This window comes from Vidua chalybeata, unplaced genomic scaffold (genome assembly GCF_026979565.1).
Source record: "Vidua chalybeata isolate OUT-0048 unplaced genomic scaffold, bVidCha1 merged haplotype W_reject_6, whole genome shotgun sequence".
NCBI classification, from domain to species: domain Eukaryota; kingdom Metazoa; phylum Chordata; class Aves; order Passeriformes; family Viduidae; genus Vidua; species Vidua chalybeata.
Window position 1 is genome coordinate 391,195 of NW_026530355.1, and position 22,713 is coordinate 413,907.

Consider the following 22,713-nt stretch of genomic DNA (forward strand, 5'->3'; position numbering starts at 1 on the left):
TATAGAAACAGTTAATTTGTTGTATCATGATGCTCTGTGTGAAGTGGGGATAAATCAGCCTGAACCATGCCTGGTCTGCAAAGCTGTCAGTGGTGGATGGAGAAGGGGGTCAGGCTGCTTTTGGGGTTGAGGAAATGCTGAAAGCAGCCTGACTCATTTCATCTCCTCCTGTCCTGGGATGAGGAGCCCCTCAGCCTTCCCTGCTCCGGGCTGGACAAGCCCAGCTCCCTCAGCCTCTGCTCACAGCCCAAGGGCTCCAGCCCCACCTTGGAGGCCCTTCCCTAACCCTGCTGCAGCTGCAGGGGGGACCCAGCGGGACAGGGGACCCTGCTGGGTACAAGCAGGGGAGACTTCTCTGGGGGGGAAATGTGAGCGGGGCTGGGGCAGAGTGACCAACCCAGTGACCTCACAGAGCCCCACTGTGATGTCACAGTCTGCTCTGTGATGTCACACAACTGCACTGTGATGTCACAGCCCACTCCCTGATGTCACATCACTCTGTGATGTCACTCTACCACACTCTATGATGTCAGAGTCTGCCCTGTGATGTCACAACCTGCTCTGTAATGTCACATCTTACCCTGTGGTGTCACGGACCACCCTCTGATGTCACACAGCTGCCCTGTGATGTCAAGGACTGCTCTCTGGTATCACACAGCCACTCTGTGATGTCACACAGTCCCCTCTATTACGCCTTAGCTGATCAGTGACCTCACATAACCCACTCTGTGATGTCATAGCCCACTCTGTGATGTCACAGCCCTCTCTGTGACCTCACTCAACCTGTTCTGTGATGTCACACAGCCCCTTGCTGACATCGCAGCTGCTCTGTGCCTCTCTCACACACAGCCACGGCGGTGCCTCTATGACACAGCCCCCTCTGGGACATCACACAGCTCATCTGTGACATCACGGCCATTCCCTGAGGTCACTGCTCCCTCTCTGGGACATCCCCCGGTGTCACCTTTGGGACAGAGGGGATAGGTGGGCTCCAGGTGTATTTGGGCCCCTGTGCCTGCAGCCCCCAGCGCCCGGAGGTGCCCAGCAGCTCCCGCAGGCTGCAGAACCTCCGCACCACCCCCGACAGCCACAAGTGTCCGTCCTCGTCCCGGCGGAGCTGGCACCGCTTGGAATCCCGGCCGGAGCGCGGCTGTGGAGCGACCGCCGGGCTCAGTGGGGCGGGGACCCCCGGGAGCCCCCAGACCCCTCCTGCCCCGCGGGTGCCCGCGGCAGCAGAGGAGAGGCAGAGGGGGTGGCGTGCTGTCCCCAGGCATGCCAGAGTGTCCCCATGGGTGTCAGGCTCTCCCAGTGGATGACAGGGTGCCCCTATGGATGCCAGGCTTTCCAATGGCTGCCAGGCTGTCCCCGGCGATGCTGGGCTGTCCCGTGGGTGCCACACTGTCCCCCCACCCTTGGCTCACCTGTCACGGCTGCAGACCTGTCCGGGGCTCTGCCTCTCCTCCTCGGTGATGGGCAGCAAGTCCAGCATGGCCAGGCTCAGCCCCTGAGCAGCAGGCCTCGGCCAGAGCTGACTGACAGCGCGAATCCTGGGCACTGCGTGAGCAACACCATTGGTATTATTTACCTAAAATACATGACAGTGATGCTTATGCCAGCTCCGTATAACCTGGTGTAGTTATCTGCAAGAAGGAACTTTCCCAGTTGACATGAATAGAGGCTTTTTTGTAGGGTATTTTAGGGGAAAACCCTCCCATCTGAGGTCTGGGCTCTGGCCAAACCCTGGTCCCTGCTGGTCTGGATGTGTGCTATCAGATCCAGGAGTTCCTGTGCTAAAAATAGAATCAAGTCACTTTGAGTCACTGATTTGGGCCTATAAAAGCTGGACTCGCTTTTGGGGTGAATTTGGAGAGCTCACCTATGGGTGGATGCACAGTGCAGGATTTTGCCAGTTGCTGGGAAGGGTTCTCCAGATCCTCACTGTGAAACGGGGCTCCCCAGCGACTGCAGACTCTGGATGGTGGAAAAGTATTTAGGCAATTGGTGATGTATCTTTGGCAATCATGCTCCTTTCTCTCCCACAGTAATGGTTAGGTGCTTGCTGACATTGGCTTGTTGCTAAAGCCAACTGATATATTTATTGAATATGTCATTTTACTTTTGTGTTGTCTTTATGTTCATAGTAAAAGAAGACCATTCTTTCCATTGGTGTCTGTGTTCTTTAAATCTCCCCTCTTGATTGGCAGAACACTTTCTAATAGCCAGATTGTGTTAGAAGGTTTCTATCTGGCTGATTCAGTATCAGTTGGGCAGCCGGGGGATGAGGACAGCCGGCAGGGACAGAGGCGCAGGGCAGGGACACCGTAGGACAGCCTGGGCTGCAGAGGGCACAGGCATGTGCAGCAGCTGCAAGGCCCTGACAGAGCCAACCTGTGCAGCACTTTGGCCGTGGCTGCTGGCCCTGGGCCTGAGGCCAGGAGGGGACAAGTGACCCTTGCAGGCCTGGGGCCTCATTGCCTCCTTGTCCCTGCTCAGCAGCCTGGCAGGGGCCGCCCCATGGTCCTGCCCTTGGCATTGCACATCCCCACATGCCAGTGCCCATCCCGGGAAGAGCCCTGAGCAAGGAGGGAGGGACAGGATCTGCCTTGCCAGGGGCTGGGGCTCAGCCTTGGCCCTTTGCATTCCTGAAACACATCCAGGTGTGCTCAGCACCAGAGACACCTTTGCCCTGTTTCTCCCCACCTGTCATCACTACCTCCAGTGTTCTGCTCTAACTGGAGCCTGGGGACACTTTCTCAGTCATGTCCCTCAGTGGGACCCATTAAAACTTCAAGAAACTTTGGTGTTTAAATTTAACTTTTGAGTTCTTGAGAAGTTTTTTGAAGACACTCTCAGGGACTGAGTCTGATGTAAACAACACCAAAGCCCCAGAGGGTCATTCAAGTCCTGGTGCTGTGTCTGTGCTGCTGAGCTGGGATGGGGTCCTGGCACAGAGGCAGCTCCTGGCAACCAAGAAAAGCTTCAAAAAGACATTTCTCCTGAGGAGCAGCTCCTCTCCCAGCCCAGCAGTGCTGGGGCACAGCCCAGAGGCACAGAGAGCTTCAATCAGTCAGGGCTGGGAAGGTGCTGAGAAGTGCCTGGGGCAGAATCACTGCCAGCCCTTGGCACAGGAACCTCTGGCTGCAGGACAAGGCAGCTGCAGCTCCTGCAGTGATCTCCTCAAGCTGGAACATCCCAATGCCCACAGCCCCTGTGAGTACATTCTCTGATTCTCTCTTGTGCAGAGCAGCCAGGGGTGCCCAGGGCTGTCCTGCAGAGCAGGGTCCTGCAGCCCAGGGCACTGTGCTGGGCCAGGGACTCTGCTGCCTGCCAGGGGCAGCTCTCAGCCAGCCCTAGTAGCTGCTCCCAGCACTGGGGGACAAGATCTGGGTGGCAGGAGACAGCTGGTAGGATTTGGAAGTGTTCTTGTTGTGTGGTGAGGATGCTGCATTGTTCAGGACTGCTCCCAGCATGACATTTACCTCCAGGGTGTTTCCTAGTAGATGAAGTGATGAGCACAGCAAGGCAGGGGCTGCATAAAAAAGAAAAATCCTGCTTTTTTAATCTACATCTCTGGGTGGCATGAATGGGAAATTGCACTTAGATATTCATCTCTTTGTTCATGTTGTGAAAAATAAAAAAAAAAAAATTCTCTCTGATCTGAATAAACCGGGCAGTGACAGAAATCAGCACAGGGTCCTCTTACTGGCAGCATCAGTGTCACTTTGCCAGCCTCCTCAGGGCTGCTCTGATGTTGCCATGAGAGCATGCAGGGCCAGAGCTGCTCCTGGGCAGTGCCGGAGCTGGGAGGGGTCTGCAGGGCAGAGCTGAGCCCCCAGGGCTGGGCTGGGCTCTGGCAGAACTGGCAGGGCCCAGCACCGGGAACAGGGCCCCAAGCTGTGCTGGGATATTTCAAATATTCCACAAACTGAACTATTCCATATTACTTTTTCTGCAGATATCCATGCCAAGACACAGCAAATGTCCAACAGCAGCTCCATCAGCCACTTCCTCCTGCTGGCACTGGCAGACACGCGGCAGCTGCAGCTCCTGCACTTCTGCCTCTTGCTGGGCATCTCCCTGGCTGCCCTCCTGGGCAACGGCCTCATCATCAGCGCTGGAGCCTGCGGCCACCACCTGCACACGCCCATGTTCTTCTTCCTGCTCAACCTGGCCCTCAGCCACCTGGGCGCCATCTGCACCACTGTCCCCAAAGCCATGCACAATTCCCTCTGGGACACCAGCACCATCTCCTACTCAGCATGTGCTGCACAGGTATTTTTCTTTGCCTTTTTCATTGCATCAGAATTTGCATTTCTCACCATCATGTGCTACGACCGCTACGTGTCCATCTGCAAACCCCTGCACTACGGGACCCTCCTGGGCAGCAGAGCTTGTGCCCACATGGCAGCAGCTGCCTGGGCCAGTGCCTTTCTCAATGCTCTCATGCACACGGCCAATACATTTTCCCTGCCTCTGTGCCATGGCAATGCCCTGGGCCAGTTCTTCTGTGAAATCCCACACATCCTCCAGCTCTCCTGCTCACACTCTAGCTTAAGGGAATTTGGGCTTCTTGTAGTCACTTTCTTTTTTGGCTTTGGCTGTTTGGCGTTCATGGTTTTCTCCTATGTGCAGATCTTCAGGGCTGTGCTGAGGATCCCCTCTGAGCAGGGGCGGCACAAAGCCTTTTCCACCTGCCTCCCTCACCTGGCCGTCGTCTCCCTGTTTATCAGCACTGACACATTTGCCTACCTGAAGCCCCCCTCCATCTCCTCCCCATCCCTGGATCTGGCCCTGTCAGTTCTGTACTCGGTGGTGCCTCCCGCCCTGAACCCCCTCATCTACAGCCTGAGGAACCAGGAGCTCAAGAAATCTCTCAGGAAAGCTGTGACTGGATGCTTTTCAGACTTTTCACTGTCCCATAACAGCCCTCACAGTGCTTTGCATTGGGAGCCAGAAAGGAGCCGGAAACACACCCCTGGTTTGGCTCCTGCTGTGTCTCAGCATTCTCCCTCCATCAAGGGGCTGCGAGTGGGTCAGATCCTGGCAAGGGACACCAGGCCAGCGACCCAAATTAACCAAATGGATATTCCAGGCTGTATGGCATTAGTTCTGGTGTAAAAGCTAAGGAAGGAGGAGGAATAGGGGGCATTTCCTATCTACAGTGTTTGCCTTCCTGATCAACCACTCTGCCTGCTGAAGTCCTGCTTCCTGGGAAGTGGCTGAACATCACTTGCTGACGGGAAGGAGAGAATAAAATTATTGGGTTTTTTCTCATTGCTGGTGCATGTAAAAACTTCCTCTTTTGCTACAGAAAACTGCCTTACCTCAATCTACAATTTCTTTCCCATATTATTTTCTCTCCCCTGCCCAGCCAAAGAGGGGAGTGCTAGCACGGCTTGGTAGGCACGTGGACTCCAGTGGAGGTAACCCACCAGAAGAAGCCACAGAATGCCTGCTTTCCTCTGACAGCAACTTTCAGTGTATGTCATCAGAGGCCAAATCTGCCCTTATGTAGATTTTAATTTTTTTTCTGCTTTTGATTCTGTTATATTAAAAGAAATGCTATTATTTACACTCTTAATCTCAATTATCCCTCCTTCTTGTGTGACCCAGAAACATCGTGTAGGCAGGGAGTCTCACATTGTATTTAGGTGAAATAAATGAATATTCCACAACTTTTAAAAATTGTTGTACTATTGCCATCAGAGCAGGAATGAACAGAAACGGGCACAGCTTTGTGGCTGCCCCAGCTCTGGGATGGGCCCTGGGCCTGGAGCAGGAGCAGCTCTGGAGGGCCCCAAGGCCGGGGCTCTTGTGCTGGCCTGGGCAGATGGGATGGCAGCAGGGGCTGCAGAGCTCTCAGCACCTCAGCCCGAGGGGAGCAGGGCACCCAAGGAGCCTCCTTTCCCTTGGGCAAGCCCCTTCCCCCATGGTGGGGCTGAGTCCTGGCTGAGCTGCAGCTGCTGCTGTGCCCTTGCCAGGGGCTGAGGCCGTGGGGCCAGTGGCCAGAGCAGCCTGGCCTGAGCAGAGCTGTGGGGCCAGAGCCGGCTGGGCTGTGCTGGGGAGAGGCCCTTGGTGCTGCACAGAGCTCAGGGCAGCTGGCAGAGCTTGCAGGGAGCTGGGCTGGGCTCCGAGAGCCTGGCCCAGAAACCATCAGTGTCCATCTCAGCCTGGCTGAGCGTCCAGGGGCAGGACTCAGCCCAGGCCTTGTGGGGCAGGGCCAGCGCCTGTGCAAGGCATTGAAAACAGGCAAGTGCCCGAGAGAGGAGGCTGCTCTGTGCCCTTGGGGGCAGGGACACAGCAGGGAGGGGGCCCAGGACATTTGTCAGCGCCAGCCTCTGTCCCCAGCCCTTGGCAGCCCTGGCTGCTGAGCCCAGCTTTGGCCTGGGCTGAGTTTGGCTGTGGCCCAGCTCCATCCTCCTGCGGGGCTCAGGGCCTGTTCCCGGCCATGGCCAGCCCTGGCCGGCCTCTCTGCTGGCCCAGAGGCCGGCAGAGCCCGGGGCAGGGCTGTCTGTGCAGCCCCACAGGTGCCACGGGCTGGGCAGGAGCTGGCAGAGGCTGCCCAGCAGGGAGGCCATGGGGCACAGAGCCCCAAGGCTGCCGTGGGCACCACGGCACAGGGGCCGTTCCCAGCCGCAATGCTCCTGTCCTGGGCTGGGCCTGCACAGGGGCTGTGGCACCATGGCTGGGCCAGCACAGGGCCACCAAGGGGCCACGCAGCCGCTGCCGGGGCTGGCAGCAAGGCCGGGCACAGACAAGGAATTGCTGAGCGTGGCCTGCGCTGGCCAGGGCTGACTGTGCCAAAGGCAGAGCTCGGCTGCCCTTGGGGGCTGCAGGAACACTCAGGAGCCCAAAGAGCCTCCATGGCTGTGCTGGAGACCAAGGCTGGAGCAGGGAAATGCAGGGCTGCTGCGCCATGGGGAGGGCATGGAATTCCAGCACACACCTCAGCTCTCGGATGATCCCGGCACCGTGCTGGGCCCTGTTTCAGCCTGGAGCAGAGCAGATGTTGATGGCACAGGAGCCCTGCAGGGCTGGCAGGGACCTGCAGCTGGCAAGGTGCTCTGCTCTCCCTCAGCTCTTCTCTGAGAGATCCAATCCCAGCTGGGCACCTCAGGGCACAAGTGGCACTGCCTTTTCATGGGCACACAACTGATGACTGCCTGGAAAGGGGCACAGGTGTTAGTACCTGTACATTTCATAATATACAAGCATATTTTTATTATCTGTGTCACTTGAGTACTTTTAAAAAATGGCAAAGTTTTCCCATCAGGAACAGGAATTTCCTGGAGGTGTACTAATGGCAAGAGGAAAAATACTGATCTTGCCTTCTAATTGTGTCGCCAATATTCTGTTTATTATTTCCTCTCCCTCTTCCTTCAGGTGTTTCCCGCTCTCCTGTTTAAATGGCCATGTCTAAGGCCGTCTCTTCACTAGACCAGCTGGATCTATGTACTTCCTGCTGCTCCCAGATTTCCTCCTCCAGATGCTTTCTGGTCATTCAAGTGCCTCTCCACTGACTGGTTTCATGCTTTGAGCTTCAGGGAGTTGTCCGATCTTTCTGAAGTTCAAATAAATATCACATTAGACAACATCCTCATTGTGTTTATATCTATTACAGAATTACCTTTTCTTATGTCTTTGTCTAAAACTGTTCCTGTACAGAAATCCCTTGGGGATGGGGGACATGTCAGATGCTGCTGGGACATCCCAGAGAGCTGAGGGAAGAGCTGGGATGGTTATTAAACTGTTCAAATGTTCAACCTGTGTTTGTTGGCAAGAAACCTTTCTGTGCCTCTGAGTGTCACCAGACCCTGAGCCCAAAGGACACAAACCTGATGAGTTGTGGTTCCCACTGCAGGGGCACTTGGACCTTGGCTCTGCACAGGAGAACTCTTCATCCACTTTCCCTCTTTTCCTCCCTCTGGCCATGGAGGGAGCTCCTGCCTTCAGCCTGTGACTCGTGTGTGCAAAGAGCAAATCTGGGCAGAACTGGGGCAGGGAGGGTTTGGGGGCACCTTGGGATCTGTGCTGGGCACAGAAGGTGTTTTCCATTGCTCTGAGACTGTCTGCTGTGCACAGTGGAGTTAATAGCCAGCAGAGGAATGTCTTTTGCATTTGATGGAGCTGTGCCTTCCCGCGGCTTTGTTGACTGGCAATAAATGAACATCCCTCTGTGTCTCGGACAGCTCCTTGTCCAGGGAAAGCAGGTGGGAGTTGGAGCCAAGGAGCTGAAAGCTGCAGGTGCAGCCTGGGCTGGAGGGAGCTCAGATTTGCACAAGGCTGCTCTGAGTGCCAGGGCTTGGATGGGGGAAATGGTGGGGTAGGGGTAGGGACAGAGTCTGATTGATTGTCAGCCATAAAGGGTCTTGATTTTCATATCTATTCAAACTGCATGAGAAGGTACTTGGATTCAGTGCCAATTGGAGAATGCACTTATCAATGTATTAACAGGGAAAAAAAACTAAACAGGACCTAAAACATATTTTCTCTCTTTTTTTTAATATATTGTATTCACTTGGAATAGGCTTCTGAAATCTGAAAGCTGAACAAGCCTCTGGAGCAGTAAAATTCAGCAGCAGCCTCCAAGGTGCTGAGGATGTCAGCAGCCCCCACTGAGGCCATCCCTGCCCAGAGACCGTGGGGGAATGGGCAGACAAGGAGAGCGTCCCTGGGGCTGGGGCAGCAGAACTCAGAGGCACCAGCGGCTCCAGCTGGGAAATGGAGCGTGGAATGGGGCTGTGAAACCCTGCCTGGGCTGTGCCAAGCAGGACAGACAAGCCCTGACCCCCATCCACTAAAAAACTCTTTCAAGGAGACATTTGAAAGGAATTACAATTATTTGTGTCCTCGGAGTTGGACTCACTGGAGAAATACCAACAAGAGATTCTCAGGAGCTCCAAACAATAAAACTGTGAGGAGAGGTCAGGGTAGAGTGACCTCCCCAGTGACCTCATACAGCTGCTGTGATGTCACACAGCCCCCTGTGATTTCACACAGCCTCCTGTGATGCTGCACATCCTCCTCTGATGTCACACAGTCCCTGTGATGTCACACGGCCACCCCATGATGTCACACCACCCCTGTGATGTCACTGGCCAGTCTGGGATGTCACACAGCCAACTCTATTATGTCACACAGCCCCTGTGACATCACAGAGGCACCTGAGGTGTCACACAGCCCCCTGTGATGTCCCACAGCCAGTTCTGTGATGTCACACAGCCCCCTGTGACGTGACAAAGCCAACTCTACTATGTCACATGTTCCCCTGTGATGTCACACAGCCCCCTGTGATGTCACACAGCCCCTGTGATGTCACACAACTTTGGCTCATTGCTAGGCAGCCCCAGCACAGTCCCAGCAGCGGCCTCTCCCTCCTGCCCCGTCCCTCAGCCGGTGCCGCCCTTGGGGCGCTGGGCCTTGGCTTCCTCTTCTCCCCGGGCATCCCCTGCCACCCGCCCGCCCAGGGTGTCCCGGGGAGCTGCTGCCCCTGAGCCAGGGGCTCTGCTCTGCTGCCCTGGGCACCCCGGGGCTCCCAAAACACCCCACCGCCAGGCTGGGCCCCCAAGTGTCACAATGTCCCCTTGGTTCCATCGGGCCCCGCAGGGTCACAGTGCTCCCTGCGCTCCCTGAGGCCCCACATCACCCAGCCCAGGCCATTGCCGTGGTTCCAATCCCTCCCAGTATGATCCCAATGACTCCCAGTCACCCTAACCCCCAACCCAAACCCCCTCCCAGCACCACAAATGACCCCAATAGCCACCCCAAGGGGTGCCCCTGTTCCTGTCACCCCAGGCCATGAGAGTTTAATTAGAGCTTCTTCCGATAGTCCAGAAATGGACCCCTTTTCCAATAATCCAGTCTTTGCTGCAGGTGCCCCCCCGCAAAAAGGCGGGGGCAGAGCCTTGGTCCGTGGCTCAGAAGTTTTCTTCTGCTTCTGCGCAGAGGGAGCCTCCTCCTCCTCCTCCTCCTGCAGCGTGCGAGCCCCGCCTCCACGCCCCTTCGGAGGGTGCGGGGCCGCTCCCGGCGGAGGCGGAGACGCCGCTCCGCCCGCCGGTTTCCCCGCCTGCAGCCGTGCCTCCTCCTCCTCCTGCCCATTCGGAGCTGGGAGACGCACCCGCCGCTGAGAGCCGGCCTGAAGCCACCTCGGCAGGGGCGGAGACGCCGCCCGCAGCGGCCCCCGCGCCGGCCCCGCTGGTCCCGGCTGCCCCGCCGCCTCCCGCGGCTTTCGCCGGGTCGCCAGGCGCTGCCAACAGCAACAGCAGCGAGCAGCAGCAGCCCGGGGCCGCGTTAGAGCGGACCCCGCCGACTCCAATCAGCCCGGGGTCCCCTCCCAGCCTGTTCTCTGCTGCTGCCGCTCCTCGGCAGCTCCTTGCAGCTGCCGCGAAAGTGAAAGTGATGAAGTTTAGTGCCTTTCTGGGGAACAGTGTTTTCTTGGTCCAATTCTTGCTTGGGTGGGGGATTCTCGCCGGAGCTCGAGGCCCCTCGCCCCTCCCGCTCACGTTTGGGGGGCAGGGGGGATGAGTTCTGGGAATGCTGCCGCTGGTCTTGTGCCCGGAGAGCGTGGGGGTGCTGCGGCCAGGGGTCAGAGAGCTGCGTGCCGGCCCAACCGTGCCGCAGGTCCTGAGAATCAACATTTCTCTGGGGAAAACACCTTCTCTGCTGAGCCCTGGGGCAGTTCTTGTGTCATGCCCTCGTTTGAGGGGCGGGGGCAAACGCGTCCTGAGAGGCTGTGGCTGCGGCCACGGCCAGGCGCGGTGCGGGATGAACACGATGCTGGAAGACTTGCCGTGACACTGGCCGCGTGGTGGGGCCGGGCTGTGAAGATGAAGATCCCGCCCCGCCGGTCGGGCTGGGACCGATTGGTCCAGCCCCACGGCCGGAGGGCCCCGTGTGCCCCCCACGGCCGGGTTGGGGATCTTGGCTCCGCCCGCATGGACCGGGGCCGCCAGCTGCACAGGGTCTCAAAGCCTGCTACTTGCTGGGCATTCTGATTCCGAGATTAAAAAAAAAAAAAAAAAATTAGATTTAAGATTAATTAAATAGAGGTGGTTGGAAAGACAAAAAACAAGAAAAAAATGGTTGATTTAAGAGTTTTGACCATGGCATTTCAGAGATTTTTTCAGTTTTTTTTTAATTTGGTGATGGTTTTTTGCACAAGAAAGGTATTTTTGCATGGTTGACGATCAGCCCAGAGTTGGTTGTTGCAGTCTCTGGGATGCCATTCAGTGTTTTGGTATTAGATAATTATATGATGTCACATTTGGTGTTTGATTATGGGTTTTTAATTGTTGTTTGGACTTCCTTCAGTTGTTTTGTTTCAGGATTCAGCAGTTCTCTGTTTCAGCATTGAGAAGGACTTTTGAGGATGTCAAGATCAACGTTTCCAATCAATGGACACCTTCTCCTGAGAATCAGCTGTTTGGACTTTGAAATTTGAGCATTCTTTTAATTGTTGTTTGGGTTTTTATGTTGTAAGTTTTGTTTTAGAGATTTGATAGATGGTTTGCAGGTAAAGGATCTCTTTGAACATTCCACATCAGCATTTGATTTGGCTTTTGATTGATAACTAGCAAATTGATAAGGGGACCCCTTGAGATGTGTTTGCTCTCTTTTGCAGGGCCCTGCAGAAGAATTGCAGATACAGTTTTTTTATTTTATCTTTTTTAATTTATACTAAAACGGTGATATGTGGCAAGCACATTTCTCTCTCTCTCGGGATTTTTTTATGGAGGTGCACAGAGAGAAATGAAAGAGAAAACAATTTCTATTTCTGCTCCTTGTTTTTCTCTTTCATTTCTCTCTGTGCACCTCAATAAAAAATCCTGAGAGAGAGAGAGAAATGTGCTTGCCACAATCTGCCTCATGACCACTGTGACAGACAGAGATTGAAGCCCCTCCCAAGGACTGAGACTGAGACCCCTACCACAGGGAGGAGGGCTGGCCTGATCAATGGGAGATGTTTGCCCAGGTGTGGTTGATGGACCAAGAAGACAACGGCTCTCGCTCACGGCTGATAACATGGCCTGTTCCCCCTCAGTGGCTTCAGTGGACTTATTCTTCATTGTACCTGTTCCCCTTCAACGATTTCAATAGACTTTCATTGTCTTTTGCCCATTCCCCCCATTCTCAGGGGAAGACCTCTGAGATAACCAAGATTTTCAGGTTCTCCCCGATGCGACAAGACATATCTCCATTGTTCAGACCAGTGAGGATTTTGTCTGCTTTGCTACCTATAGTCCCCTTTCCCCTCCTTTTCTTTCTATCCTTTATTTCCTTTCTGTCCCCTCTATTGCATTTGTTGTTTGCACTCTATAATAAAGGTGCATTTGTTGTGATTAAACTGATGGCCCTCTGATGCTGTTTGCCTTTTTTGCACTTTTGGGATTGGTAAATGAGCCATCATGACTCCCTGCTCATCCAAGAGGATCGTGACACTCCCTCACGGGATCGTAACCCGCGGGCAGGGTCCTTTCCTACCCCAATAGTTCCAGGATTCTGTCAGGGACTCGCTTCCCTTTCCTTCTTCCCTCTGCTTCCAGCTGGGAATGTGCTGGGAAATGCCCGGCAAATCCACCATTGCTGCATGCTCTGGGAGCTCACACAGCTGCTGCACCTTGTCCCCGGCCCTGCACGGCTCCTTGGGAGGCACGGCAGGAGCAGCACCCTGGGAGCCTCAGGAATGCCCATCTGGGATCCATGGGACACGCTCCCAGGGGCTGGAATTCCAGTTCCCAGCCAGGAAAAGGTGTTCCTGCTCTTGAAGGCAAAGCTCTTATGGAAGAGCCAAAAGCCAAGTGCAGCGAGATCCTCCAGTGACATTTCACTGCCAGCCTTCATAACTTCACCCATGGTTGTTGTAGCTCATGGATTGGGAATTAAATCAGGGCAGGGTCTTTGATGGGAGCTGCCCTGGGTCAAGGGAGGCACTGAGAGAGAAACAGAGCAGGCAAAGAGAGGCAGGAGAGAAAGGAGGACACAAACACAATCAGCTGAGAAGGTGGCACTCTGAAAACAGAACTGCAACTGACTGAAAAGGAATGGGACAAAAGAAATAATTTTGTAGCTTTATTTCCTATCAAAATACAATTTCCTTTCTCACAAACCTCCTCCCGGTGTCATTCAGCAGGGCTGTCAGAAAGTTCTTCGTTCTGAGTGGATGTTCCAGGCTGCAGCCACAAGGAAACAGGGAATGGGGACTTCCTGCTCCTGGGGAGTTTGACATCCTCAGCTGAGGAGAGTAGAGGGCATCAGAAGGAAAGGACAGCTGAGCTTCACCCTTCCACAGGAATGAGGGCGGGGGGGAAATCTCTCATGATGTCTGCAGCTGCTCCCACAGGGATGTGAGGGCTGATCCCAGAGCCCCAGGGGTCACATTCAGGGCTGCCCTCAGGGAATGCTTCCCTGGTATTGAGGGGCAGCGTGGAAGCACCTGGATCTCAGAGCACCCAGCTGCCCCCCATGTTTGGAGGTGCCTGACGAGGACTGGGACGATGCCAGGGACATCCTGCAGTGACATCCCCCCTGTCCCGCTCTGCGTGTGCTCAGTCCCAAACCTGACCCTGATCCTGGTCTCAATCTCACTCCATGTTTAGACACACTCACAGTTCTGTATTTAATCTCATCCCAGTGCCAGACTCACCTAGCCTCAGACCCAATCCCAACCCCAGCCCTAAAGCCAATCCCATGTCTAGCCTTAGCCCCAATCCCAGCTCTAACCCAAATCTCAGCCCCAACTCCAACCCCAGCCCCAATTCCAGCCCCTTCCTAAATCCTCATCCCAAATCAAATCCCAGGTTCAGCCCTTCTGGGGGTTTGGGGGTGTCTCTGTCCCTCTGACCCCGATGATGTCTGGGCGGGGTCACACCAGGGCTGAGAGGGGCAGAGACCCCCCTGGCCTCCTCAGGGATGAGAAGGTCGGAGAGCCCCCCCAGCCCCGAGCACCCTCAGCGGTAAGAGGGACACAGAGCCCCTGGTCCCCAGCCCTGCACAAGCATTCCCTGAGGCCAGAGGGATGGAGAGACCCCGAGTATCCCCCAGGGTGAGGGGACAGAGACCCCCGAGCATTCCCTGGGCTGAGAGGGACAGAGAATCCCTGGAGCACCCCCTGGCACAGGGGTGAGAGGGAGAGAGAACCGCCAGGCATTCCCTGGGCTGAGAATGATGGAGACCCCCTGGGAAATGGCCTGGGGTGACAGGGACAGAGACACCGCCTAGGGAATGGCCTGGGGTGACAGGGGCAGGGACAACCCCCCCAAGTCCCTCCCAAGCATCTCCCAGGGCAAGAGGCACAAAGACCCCTCGAGCATCCCCTGGGCACTGGACAAAATAAACTAGGCAGAAATCAAACTTAAGGCTACATAAAGTGCCTTGAGGAATATTTGCTCTTCCCACAAGTCACTTGTGATGGAAAGGCAGACAAATCCCAAACATGAACAAACCGACAATAGAAGCAATTCTGTGGCAATTCCAAATTTCATCAATTCCTGCACAGCTCCAGCTCAGCTGCTGGCAGGTTCCGAGAAAAGAAAAGTGGAAATTCGGCCCAATACAGATTATTAAAAGGAAGGGAAAGTTTAGTGTATCTGTCAAAAAGGTGACAGGGACGAAGAAAATAATGATTCTCACATTTGGCAAAGCCCCCAAGCCTGTGAATTTGGGAGTTATTTGGGAATTTAGCTACTTGAGCTGGGCTTCTTGTAGGACTTCTGGCAGCCTTGTTTTCCTCACCTTGTGGTGAATGCTCCTTGTCAGTCTTGCTGATATCATTTGCTCCCTTTCCTCCAGTGATTTGAACAAACTTTTCAAGGAAGGACAACAAAATATTTTCTTTACACTGGCCAGCCACAACAGCCATTTTCCTCATAAGTTCTCCCATAAGTCGCTCAGAGGAACCTGCGTCCAAGTTTCCAAGAGTTCCTCCAGAAAAAGCCAGAACCTCCTCAGAGGAGGGAACCATGCTGTTGTCAAAGGCACTTGGTGTCAGAGAACAGTGCCCTGAACTCACTGTGCCAAAATAATATCACAATCTGACGCTGTTGAGCAGGACGGGAACAGAGAACTCCAGATCAGAAGGCAAAGAAAATGAACTCTCTCCTTTATTTCAAATGCACCCCTCTATATATAGAGAACATTGAGAAGACTAATTTCATTGGTCTTAGAGTAAAAACACTTCACACCATTGGTGTGCAGTGAATGACGCACAGAGGCAGAACATACCTATAAACAATGTGAATAACAAGGTAGATTAGAAAATTATTTACATTCTCTCCCCACCTGCTTTCCAGGCTGTCGCCTGGTTAGAAAACCTTTCTCTTTCTCTCTGACTGAGCTGAGAATACCCACAACAATCTGGTTAATAAAATTGTTAGAGAGATGCCTCTGCCCCAATTAAGGTGCTAAGGAGACCAAATCCAAAGTGGATTTTATTGAACAGTAAATATGAGGTAGAGAGAGAGATGGAAGGAAGGAGAAATGGGGGGAGAGCAAGGGAGTGACAGGGACAGAGACCTCCCCTGGGGCAGGGCAAGTGTGACATTGTCCCCTGTGTGTGTGGCCTTCCTGGGGTGGGGGTTTTACACCAGAGCCAGTTTGGGTAAGGGGGTTGGTGTTCACCCCCCACCCCAAACAGGGATTGCCTCACTGTTTCAGGTGACAATGTAAGATGTAACCAAAAGTATGTTTTCAGTCACCATCTTCATGAACTGCTATAAACAGGTGGGGCAGTGTTCTTTATCTCTTCCATGACTCAGCCCTGATAATGCCCTCCAGGGGCCATCTTCTGTTAATGGGCCATTGAGTGTCACTGCAGGACTGATAAAATTACATCATCCCATTGTGGGATGCTCCGCCCAGGGGGAGGAACCAAGCATTCCTACCTGGATCTAATCTCACCCTTGCAACACCAGGACCACCCTGCCTACTGGATTCCCAGAGGACAAGAGCTCCATAACCACCACTGGACCTTCAGAGGAAGACCAGACCCTTCTACAGGATCCCTGCTTTGACAGAATCACGTTCATCACTCCAACAGGACTGCAGCCACCATTTCATCAGATGGCTACCACCACCCTGACCAATAGTGTGTCAGGTTATCTCCTGACTCTGTCTGTGTAAGCCAGGGTTTCTGTATCATTGCTTTGATTTTAATTTCCTATTTCCGCCGTCCTGCTGGGAATGCACTGGGGGGATCTCCTTCCCCTTCCCTCTGTCACGGAGGCAAATCCCTTCCTCTCCTTGTCCTTCCTCCCCCAGACCAGGAGCTGAGGATGGAGATAAGGGAGGACAAATCCCCATGGCAGAACCTCGTGGCAGAGGCTGTTTTGAGCAGCTCCATGGCACAGGAATCCAACGGGAAGGAAAAGCCCCAGAGATTCCACAGGAGGAGGGGCTGCAAAGCCAGCCCAGGGTGCTCTGAGGAGGAAAGACCCACCCTGTGCCACGAAGGTGGGCAGAGCTTCAGCCAGAGCTCCCACCTGATCTGGCACCAGGTGATCCACACCGGGGAATGGCCCTACGAGTGTGGGGAGTGTGGGAAGGGCTTCAACTGCAGATCCAACCTCATCATCCACCAACGTATCCATACTGGGGAGAGGCCCTAGGAGTGTCCTGAGTGTCAGAAGAGGTTTCACAGCAGCTCAGATCTCCTCTGCCACCAGCGGAGTCACACAGAGGAGAGGCCATTCCACTGCCCTGACTGCGGGAAGAGCTTTAAGCGCAACTCCCACCTCGTCAGGCACCGGCGCATCCACACCGGGGAGAGGCCTTACGAGTGCCCCACATGTGGGAAGAGGTTTCAGACCAGCTCCAATCTCCTCCTGCATGAGCGGATTCACACCAAGGAGAGGCCCTTCCGCTGCCCTGACTGCGGGAAGGGCTTCAAGCACAACTCCACACTTGTCAGGCACCGGCGCATCCACACCGGGGAGAGGCCCTGCGAGTGTCCCTAGTGTGGGAAGAACTTCCCCCAGAGCTTTAACTTGACCAGAAAGCAGTGGAGTCACCGGTAGGGGAAGCCCTGCAAATGCCCCAACTCCAGGAAGAGCTTCATGCACCGCTCCAGCTTCATCTCCCACTGGAGAACCCACAGTGGGAAGAGCCCTGGTGACCCATGTTCCCTGTGATCCATGCTGGGAAGACACCTGTACCTTCTCCTGCCCCTGCCAATGGCATTATGTGGGAGTGAAGAACATGGAGGTCTGGCCATGGCCCTGTCATGACATTCACTCCCACCTCAGGTCATTGCCAGGGGCAGGAAAGGGACTCTCTCTCTCTGTCCCTGAGGAGAAGGGTGTCCTTTCCAGGCAGGAGGAAATACGTGGCTGGGATGGGACGGTTGGTGGTGATGTAGTTTTCCCTGTAAATAGTTTTTCTTATCCCTTCTGTTATCAATATTGTTTCTGTTCCTGTTTGTTCCTTGTCTCATTGATATTCCAAGTAAATTGTTCTTATCCCAGCCTGGGATCTTTGCCTTTTGTGCTTTCCATGGGAGGTGGGAGGGCAGCGAGCGGCAGCGCAGTTTTAGTGGGAGCAGGAAATTGGGGAATCCCATTCCTGAACCCCGGCCCGTGGAAACCGAGCATCCCAGCTGGTGTCAGCCTTGGTGGCCACGGCAACAGCCTTGGGAGAGGGTCCCTGGCTGGGGCTGTGGGAACCTCTTCACTCTGGTGCCCAGGGACAGGAGTGGAGGGAGCGGCTGCAGCTGAGTCGGGGCAGGCTCGGGTTGGATCTCAGGAAAAGGTTTTTGCCCAGAGGCTGCTGGGGCACTGCCCAGGCTGCCCAGGGAAGGGTGACAGCTCCAGGGCTCTCTGAGCTCCAGCAGCGTTTGGACAGCGCTGCCAGGCCCAGGCTGGCATTGTTGGGGTGTCCTGTGCAGGGCCAGCAGTTGGACTCGAGGATCCTGATGGGTCCCTCCCAGCTCAGCCAATTCTGTGGCTCTGGGATCCCATGACCCTGGGGATGGGACTGCCAATGGTTGCCATGGCAACGGGCTCTGGCTCCAGGCCTGAGCTGGTGCCCATGGCAACCACCCCTGGCATGGGGTCTCCATGGAGCTGCCCTGGGACTGACTATAGCAACAGGGGATGGGAATGGTTGCCATGGAAACTGATCATAGCAACAGGGGCTGGTGAAGATGGTTGCCATGGAAACTGACCATAGGAACAGGGGTTGGTGATGGTTGCCATGGAAACTAACCATAGCAACAGGAGATGTGATGGTTGCCATGGAGACTGACCATAGCAACGGGTCCTGGTGATGGTTGCCATGGAGACTGACCATAGCAATGAGTCCTGGTAATGGTTGCCATGGAAACAGACCATAGCAACAGGGGATGCGATGGTTGCCATGGAAACTAACCACAGCAACAGGGGTTGGTGATGATGCTTGCCATTGGAACTGACCATAGCAACAGGGACCTGGTGATGGTTGTCATAGAAACTGACCACAGCAACAGGGGCTGGTGATGATGGTTGCCATGGAAACTGCCTATAAGAACAGGGGCTGGTGATGATGGTTGCCATGGAAACTGACCATAGCAACAGGGGCTGGTGGTGGTGGTTGCCATGGAAACTGAACACAGCAACAGGGACTGGTGATTGTTGCCATGGAAACTGACCATAGCAACTGGGCCAGTGATGGTTGCCATGGAAACTGACCATAGAACAGAGGATGGTGATGATGGTTGCCATGGAAACTGACCACAGCAACGGGTCCTGGTGATGGTTGCCATGGAAACTGACCATGGCAACAGGGGCTGGTGATGGTTGCCATGGAAACTGACCGTAGCAACAGGGGATGTGATGGTTGCCATGGAAACTGACCATAGCAACAGGGGGTGGTGATGATGGTTGCCATGGAAACTGACCACAGCAACAGGGGCTGGTGATGATGGTTGCCACGGAAACTGAACACCGCAACGGGTCCTGGTGATGGTTGCCATGGAAACTGACGATAGGAACAAGGGCTGGTGATGATGGTTGCCATGGAAACTGACCATAGCAACAGGTGATGTGATGCTTGCCATGGAGACTGAACAGAGGAACACCGGCTGGTGATGATGGTTGACATGGAAACTGACAATAGCAACAGGGGGGTGGTGATGATAGTTGCCATGGAAACTGACCGTAGCAACAGGGGCTGGTGATGATGGTTGCCATGGAAACTGACCACAGCAACGGGTCCTGCTGATGGTCGTCATGGAGACTGACCATAGCAACAGGGGCTGGTGATGTTTGCCATTGAAACTGACCGTAGGAACAGGGGCTTGTGATGATGGTTGCCATGGAAACTGACCATAGCAACAGCGGATGGTGATGGTTGTCATGGAAACTGACCACAGCAACAGGGGCAGGTGATGGTTGCCATGGAAACTGACCATAACAACATGGGCTGGTGATGATGGTTGCCATGGAAACTGACCATAGCAACAGGGACTGGTCATGGTTGCCATGGAAACTGACCACAGAAACGGGTCCTGGTGATGGTTGCCATGGAAACTGACCATAGCAATCAATCCTGGTGCTGGTTGCCATGGAAACTGACCATAGCAACTGGGGTTGGTGATGATGGTTGCCATGGAAACTGACCATACCAACAGGGGCTGGCGATGGTTGTCATGGAAACTGACCAGAGCAACAGGGGCAGGTGATAGTTGCCATGGAAACTGACCATAGCAACGTGTCCTGGTGATGGTTGCCATGGAAACTGACCATTGCAACCGGGGCTGGTGGTGGTTGTCATGGAAACTGACCACAGCAACAGGGGCAGGTAATGGTGGTTGCCATGGAAACTGTGCAGATCAACAGGGACGAGTGATGATTGCCAGGGAAACTGACGATAGGCACAGGGGCGGTTGATGATGGTTGCCAAGGAGACTGACCATAGGAACAAGGGCTGGTGATGATGGTTGCCATGGAAACTGACCATAGCAACAGGGGTTGGTGATGGTTGTTGCCATGGAAACTGACCACAGCAACGTATCCTGCTGATGGTTGCCAAGGAGACTGACCATAGCAATGAGTCCTGGTGCTGGTTGCCATGGAAACTGACCACAGCAACGGGTCCTGGTAGTGGTTGCCATGGAAACTGACGAAAGCAACAGGAGCTGGTGATGGTGGCTGCCATGGAAACTGAACATAGGAACAGGGGCTGGTGATGATGGTTGCCATGGAAACTGACCATAGCAAGAGGGGATGTGATGGTTGCTATGCAAACTGACCTTAGCAACAGGGGATGTGATGGTTGCCATGGAAACTGACCTTAGCAACATGCGTTGGTGATGATGGTTGCCATGGAAACTGACCATAGCAACGGGTCCTGGTGATGGTTGCCATGGAGACTGACCATAGCAATGAGTCCTGGTGCTGGTTGCCATGTAAACTGACCATAGCAACTGGGGCTGTTGATCATGGTTGCCAGGGAAACTGACCATAGCAACAGGGCCTGGTGATTGTTGCCATGGAAACTGACCATAGGAACAAGGGCTGGTGATGATGCTTGCCATGGAAACTGACCACAGTAACAGGGGTTGCTGATGATGGTTGCCATGGAAACTGACCACAGCAACAGGGGCTGGTGATGATGGTTGCCATGGAAACGGACCATAGCAACAGGGGCTTGTGATGATGGTTGCCATGGAAACTGACCATAAGAACAGGGCTTGGTGATGATGGTTGCCGTGGAAACTGACCATAGCAACAGGGACTGCTGATGATGGTGACCACGGAAACTGACCACAACAACATGGTGTCATGATGGTTGCCATGGAAACTGACCATAGCAACTGGTCCTGTTGATGGTTGCCATGGAAACTGACCACCGCAACAGGGGCTGGTGATGATGGTTGCCATGGAAACTGACCATAGCAACAGGGGATTGTATGATGGTTGCCATGGAAACTGGCCACAGAAACAGGGGTTGCTGATGATGGCTGCCATGGAAACTTACCATAGCAACAGGGACTGGTGATGATGGTTGCCATGGAAACTGAACATAGCAACAGGGGTTGGTGATGGTTGCCATGGAAACTGACCATAGCAACAGGGCATGTGATGGTTGCCATGGAAACTGACCATAGCAACAGGGGATGTTGATGGTTGCCATGGAAACTGACGATAGCAACAGGGGTTGGTGATGATGGTTGCCATGGAAACTGACCATAGGAACAGGGGTAGGTGAGGGTTGCCATGGAAACTGACCATAGCAACAGGGGATGTTGATGGTTGCTATGTGTCCTGGTTTTGGACAAATTAGGGGAAAACACCTCCAAAGGAGCCCCCTATAGGAAACCAAACCCTCCGCAACCTCCCCCCCACCACCGGGTTCGGGAGGAATTCCGTCAGCGGGGAAAGTGGAAAAAACTTGTTTATTAAGGCACAACAAAAAAACACTCCCCAGCACAAGAGAGATAGCCCAAGACGACCACAGATGTTTTCACCAGTCCAAGGGGGTTGAGCTCTATCTCTCTTCGCCGCAGAGGGTACGCAGCTTCTTTCGCAGACCCCGGGGGAGCTCCTGCCCGGAGTAGTTCCGATGTCTTCGGTGGGGGGGGGGGGGGGGGGAAGGGAACAACGGAAACCGGGAAAAAGGGAAAAAAAATTGCCAAAAAGCAAGCCAGCGAAAAGCAGAGGAAAAAGAGAGGAAAGCAGAGCCAGCAAAGCATGCAGCCAGCAGCAAGCAAAGCAGCAAGCAAGCTAAGCGGCAAGCCAGCAGCCAGCCCGGGGGTGGGGGGGGAAAGGAAGACAAAACAAACTGAGGACAGGGAACAAAAACCACGATTGGGATAATGAGCATGAAAATGTCCTGTCCCCACGACATTCCACCCCTTATCCCATATCGTGAACATGTTACTGAACTTCCTTCCCACCTGCTCAAACCTTCCACACTTACACATTCCCTTCCATTCTCACTTGCTCTGACTTTCGACATTTACACATTTTCTTCTGTCCCATGTCTGTGTGGTTTAATGTAAAAACAATGGCAGTAACATCCAGCAAACTGAGATGTTTGCATATGAGTCTCACCCCACAATCAGGTCTCCCTGAGGTACACATCGTGTTCTTCCATCTTTCTGCATTATCCACCATGTACAACCTGGTCCCTGAGCAAAGACAATCCCACGAATGGGTTTGTCTGTACTCGAGGCAGAATTGATCCACACTGTCCTCCCTAACAAACCTCTGATATGTGCCACTGGGACTTTATCTCCGTCTACTATATTCAGGGACTCAGACTGGGCAGGACCTGCTCGATTGGTGGAACCTCGGGTGTTAACTAACCAGGTGGCCTGTGCCAAATGCTGCTCCCAGTTTTTGAAAGATCCCCCACCCAATGCTTTCAAGGTGGTTTTTAACAGTCCATTGTACCTCTCTACCTTGCCTGCAGCTGGTGCATGGTAGGGGATATTGAGTGGGTACACCCACTCAATGCCATGTTCCCTAGCCCAGGAGTTGATAAGGCTGTTCTTAAAATGAGTCCCATTGTCTGACTCAATCCTCTCAGGGGTACCATGCCTCCAAAGGACCTGCTTTTCAAGGCCCAGGATGGTGTTACGGGCAGTAGCATGAGACACAGGGTAGGTTTCTAACCATCCTGTGGTGGCTTCCACCATTGTGAGCACGTAGCGCTTGCCTTGGCGGGTTTGAGGCAGTGTGATGTAGTCAATCTGCCAGGCCTCCCCATACTTGTACTTGGACCACCGTCCCCCATACCACA

The 22,713-nt window shown here is 54.1% G+C and overlaps 1 protein-coding gene across 1 annotated transcript; it reads left to right on the plus strand.

Annotated features, from left to right (window-relative positions):
- Positions 1-3,976: 3,976 nt before the first annotated feature.
- LOC128783260 (olfactory receptor 14J1-like) lies at positions 3,977-5,473 on the plus strand. The gene has a single exon (XM_053933911.1). It carries the CDS (start codon positions 3,979-3,981, stop codon positions 5,116-5,118), a length of 1,140 nt encoding a protein of 379 aa, XP_053789886.1. The 5' UTR covers positions 3,977-3,978; the 3' UTR covers positions 5,119-5,473.
- Positions 5,474-22,713: the final 17,240 nt, after the last annotated feature.